The sequence below is a fragment of the Choloepus didactylus genome, chromosome 6, assembly GCF_015220235.1.
Source record: "Choloepus didactylus isolate mChoDid1 chromosome 6, mChoDid1.pri, whole genome shotgun sequence".
In the NCBI taxonomy this organism is placed as follows: Eukaryota; Metazoa; Chordata; class Mammalia; order Pilosa; family Megalonychidae; genus Choloepus; species Choloepus didactylus.
Window position 1 is genome coordinate 83162540 of NC_051312.1, and position 5509 is coordinate 83168048.

The window sequence follows — 5509 nt, forward strand, 5'->3', positions numbered from 1 at the left end:
ACTGCTTTATTGTAGGCAAGTGCCCCAATTCAAGCTCAAATTACACTGCTGGGGCTAGAATGCCAGGAAGGTGTCTAGGTCAGAGTTTGCAGAATCCATGGACTTGGAGGAAAAAAGAGAAAATGTTTGTGAGTCCTTATTATTTGGAGAGGGTGGCTTGGCATTTTCTTCTGTTTCTCAGGCATTGATTCTAAGCCAAAGCCCTCTTTGGATGTACAGGATGTGCAACCTGAGGACTTTGAGTCTTCACACTATAAAACTGAGATAAGAATCAGTTAAGAGTGGAAAAATGTTTTGAAAAAGTGTCTCTCAAATAAACTGAAGATAGTAAAAGGTCAGTACCAGACAGCTGGAGCCCCATGACGTGAGACTCCAAGGCCACCTTTGGAAAGATCTTGACTTCAGCTATGGGCTCAGACCTGTTAGACTCTCAAGAGGTCAGAGCCTAGGGGTCAAGCCAGGGAGGTGAGGGAAACGCTGAGGTGTTGCTGCAGAGATTTCTGAGGCCTAAGAGAGCTAGACTCTAAAGGAAAACGTAAGCGAAGACTTTTCTCAGGAACAGTCAATAGGGCTAGACATGGCTAAAATAAGGAGCCAGAGCTCAGGAAGAGCAGAGAACCCCTAGGGCCTGGCTGTCGAGCTGACGGTCATCACCCCAGGGCAGAGCAAGACAGCCCTGGTGTCCAGCCCTGGAGGAGCCGCAATCGAGGTGCAGATGGATGAGGGAAAGTAAGGCCAGGCTTTAGAACTGTATTTTGAAACAAGAGGAAGGAACTTAGTTGTGTCCAAAAGGCACTGAGGTGACATTGCATTTGTGGGATTGCAATGATTATGTAGGCAGGTTCAAATGAGTCATAAAATTAGAAAAACACTTCATATTCTGTTTGAATATTCTTTTAAAAACATGATTATAAACATCATTTTGAGAGAAAAAATGATCAAGAAATGAGAAATAGAAACAAAGCACATAGTATCCATTATTACTAATTTTCACATAATGTGTAACAGATACTGTGCTAAATGTGTTGTTTTGTGAGAGGGTAAATAGGAAACCACCTTAGAACGGCTTTCATAGTCACATCATGAATTTATGCCCTGAAGATTTATTTTCGAAGTGCTTAAGTCCTGATCTATTATATATATGTATCTACTATGAAGATTTTAGATTAGGGAAGAGCTGTACCTAATAGTTTAAAGTTATGCAAGTGTGAAGTGTGTTGGGATGGACTTTTTTCTCATTTCCGTATTCTCTTTTCATATATTGGGGTATTCACCTTGTATCATTAATATATTAACATTTTAAATGATTAAATATTACAAATTGTTAAATAAAAATAAACTAAATGCAAAGGGAAATTATATTGTGTCCTTGGGACTAATCCTATTGTCATGCATGAGAAGACAGCCTAGGATCAATAAATGATAAACCCAGAAACGTTACTGACAGGAATCTTTTGTAAATCAACCAACATTTACTCTGACTTTTCTTTATTTTCCTCTTCAGACCATCTGGTAAGGTTTCATTCTCTGCTCTTTTGCCATTTAAATTCTTCATTGTCTTTAATGCAAACCCAAGAATGTTGGATGATCAGATTTGTGTGGTCCACACTATTGTTCCAGAATTTGGTGCTTTTTATGACTGAGAAATGTTTTTACCCTCAGACCCATAGAGCTACCCTCCTCTGTGAAGGTGGAGAAGAGACGTATCTCATCCTGATTTCACTGCTTCTGCTCACAAGGGATTGCATTGAGGGATAAGAAAGGATAACAGTGAACACTCATCTCAGTGCATGGCTGCTATATTTGAGGCAATTCAAGGGTCACTATGGTGGTCTGGAATAGCAGTGATACTGGGGAGCCCACATTTATCCTGAGAGGATTCCCTGGACTGGAGTATATTCATACTTGGCTCTCAATCCCATTCTGTCTGGCATACTTGGTAGCATTTGTTGGTAATATCATCATCCTCTCTGTCATTTGGATAGAGTCCTCACTCCACCAGCCCATGTATTACTTCCTTTCTATCCTGGCACTAACTGACCTGGGTATGTGTCTATCCACACTTCCCACCATGGTTTCCGTGCTATGGTTGGATGCTCGGGAGATACAGGCAAGTGCTTGCTTTGCTCAACTCTTCTTCATCCATACATTCACATTTCTGGAGTCTTCAGTGTTGCTGGCCATGGCCTTTGACCGTTTTGTTGCCATCTGCTGCCCGCTGCACTATTCCACCATCCTCACCAACAGTGTGATTGGCAAGATCGGTTTGACCTGCTTGCTGAGAAGCATGGGGCTTGTACTGCCCACGCCTTTGCTGCTGAGACGCTATCACTACTGTCACGTCAATAACCTCTCCCATGCCTTCTGCTTGCACCAGGATGTTCTGAAATTATCATGTTCAGATGCCAGGATAAACAGTATTTATGGACTTTGTGTCATCGCCACAATAGGTGTGGATTCTCTCTTCATACTTCTTTCCTATGTCCTGATTCTCAATGCTGTGCTGGGCATTGCATCTCGTGAAGAGCAGCTAAAGGCACTCAACACATGTGTATCTCATATCTGCGTGGTGCTCATCTTCTTTGTGCCAGTTATTGGGGTATCAATGATCCATCGCTTTGGGAAGCATCTGTCTCTTACCATCCACATCCTCATGGCTGACATCTACCTGCTTCTTTCCCCGGTGCTTAACCCTGTTGTCTACAGTGTCAGGACAAGGCAGATTCGTCTAGGAATTCTCCACAACTTTGGGTTAGCGAGGAGGCTTTAAGTAACCTCTATGCTCCAGTTTTCCCCACTGATAATCTTGGGGCAGCTAGTGTAGTATAGTGAGAGGTAAAATAATTGGAGCTAGATCATCTGGTTAAATTCATAATTCTTCCACTCTCTACATATGCGATCTCAGTTACTGCCTTTAACCTTTATGAGATTTTTGTTTTACCTGCCAAAATTGTGATAACAACTATGGCCTTTAGTCATCCGAAGATTATTTGAGACTTAAATGAGGTACAATGTATTTATAAGAGTTTGTTTTAAAAACCTGTACACATTTATTAAAGATAATACTAACTCCTTGTGAAATGTAACTACATTTACATAGTTTCTGTTTTTAATTCTCTATATTGAGAAATCAATCCCCCTCTTTCTTTTTAATAAATTTGCCCATGATTGAATTCTCATGCCACAATATCATAACTTTTTCTGAAAAGATTTCTGACTTTTTAGGGCAACTTTGGAACTTGGATTCTTGGCAGGACTTTGGGAATTGCTATTGTGGCTATTTGCTATGGACTAGGCCTCATCTCTTACTGCACACTAAATTTCATCTCAGAGTCTACTTCCTCGAGATCCCTGGGGTAAGAAGTTCTCAGAAAACCTGTGACATGAATCAAGGGCAAAATAAAATCCTCAAGGACACCTTTGGCAGGCAGATAGAACAAGATAAGAATACAAGAGGAGGCATGTCTGACAAAGTCTTAAGTGTATGAGCCTGGGGTAAAAGAAATGACCCAGCCATTTTCTTTATTGTACTCTAGCCTTGAGTATAAGAACAAACAGAAAGGGGTCTTGGAGACACTTGACTCACCTGAGTATAGGAAATTTCATATATATGTCTGGACCAAATTCATGCTATTTATTATGCTATTTGTGTTGACATTTTTAAATGGCATTGGATCAATTACCTAATTCAAACTCTAATTGCATTTAGAAAGAAAAGCACCAAATTTCCTGCTAACCCCTGTTATTTGGGTTAAAAAATAATATTAGGTCAAAGGATCTAATCTCCATCCTGGAAGAGCAAGTGAGGCTTACACTATAGGGATACTGAACTGGAAAATCTCTGGACTTGGGAACATGAGAAAAAGTCACCACAACCAGAAAAATCATTTAGATTTTTTCCTATGTTTTTAACTTTTAGGAATTATTCAAATATTCCTAATATTAGTAATTGTAAGATTTATGAGTTAAATATCTTCTACACTACATATCTTAAGTTTTGTACCCTTTAATGGTATGTTTTGATGACCAGATTTGTTCTTAATTTTAATGAAGTCTAATTTATCATTTTTAAAATTTTATTATTAGTGCTTTTTTATGTCCTTTTAAGGGAATAACTTCTCACTGTATTATTCAGGGTCCAATCAGGAGACAGATATTGCAGTTATTTGAACAGGATTACTTAATATAAATAATAACTAACTTTAACAGGGAATTAACTATATAAGGGCAAAACAGAAATCTAAAAGAATACACTAGGGCCGAAGGAGAATATTCAAGGAAGGGACAAACTTAGAAGTGGGGTCTCCTCCCCAAAGCTACGGTTTGACTTCCTTGGAGAACATGTGTTTGCACTCTACTGGAGTCCAGACAAGTTCATTCAGTTGTCCTGGGCAAGCAGAACTTGTATCCCTATGGGTATCATTTGATATCCCTATGGGATACAAGTGGACCCTGGCTGGCAAGCAGAAATTCCCTCTCAGTGTGGGAAGAAGGAAGCATCAAGCTGGGGTGCTCTTGAGTTGAGGCCATCAGGCAGAGAACCATAGCTGGAACTAACAAGATGAACAGATCCCAGGGTGCTGGCAGACTATGGTCCCAAACATGACCACTAGGATAACTGTGAGATTCAGTTGTAACACTCCTGCAAGATTATTGGTATTACTGATTTCTACATTTTTATTCTTTCTTCCTTCAATTTGATTTGTTCTACTTTTTCTAACTTCCTGAGATGGAAACTAAAATTATTGTTTTTCACTGTTTCTTCTTTCATTCAAAGAAAAACATTTTCCTTGCAAGTAGAATGTTAGTTGCATCCTACATATTTTGATATGTGGACTCTTCTTAATTACTCAGTCAAAATACTACCCAGTTTTCATTTTGCATTCTTATTTATTCATACAATAATTTGAACTGTACTGATAAATTCATGCAATTTTTCTAGTTATTTTAAATTTGTTTTTTAAAAAGACAATATTACGAGGGGCAAGATGGCAGAGTGGTGAGGTATGGATTTTAGTTACTCCTCTGGGGCAGCTGGTAGATAGTCAGGAACTGTGTGGAACCGACACCACAGAGGACTCTCATTTCAGACACATGACATACAACAATCAAGAGCTCATGGAGCAGCTGAGATCAGCAAAATCTGTAAGTTATCCTGGCCAGAGGGCCCATATCTCTTCCTGCCAGGCACAACAGACTGTTTTCCTGCTGGTTTCCCAAGGGAGGAGGGGCTCTCAGTGTTGGGAACCAGGAGGAAGTACTGCAGTTGCAGAACTGATTAACAAACTCAGACTGCTGAACAAAAACTCCAACCATAGATAAACTGAAAACAGACACTGGGGAATCTGGGAACAGTCAGCCTGGTGGAGAGGAGATAGGCTAGCAAAAACAGAAAACAAAAACAAAAACAAAAATGAACAGAGACTTTTGGAGTTAGGGGTGAACATAATATGAAGGGCTGGGCTCAAACAGAATCAGGCACATATGCAAACCCAGGGCCAGAGCCTTT

General features: G+C 39.8%; 1 protein-coding gene across 1 annotated transcript; it reads left to right on the plus strand.

The window, feature by feature from the left end:
• Nucleotides 1-1825: 1825 nt before the first annotated feature.
• On the plus strand, nt 1826-2770 carry LOC119537164 (olfactory receptor 51L1). The gene has a single exon (XM_037839733.1). The coding sequence runs from the start codon at nt 1826-1828 to the stop codon at nt 2768-2770; it is 945 nt and encodes a 314-aa protein (XP_037695661.1).
• The last annotated feature ends 2739 nt before the right edge of the window (nt 2771-5509 follow it).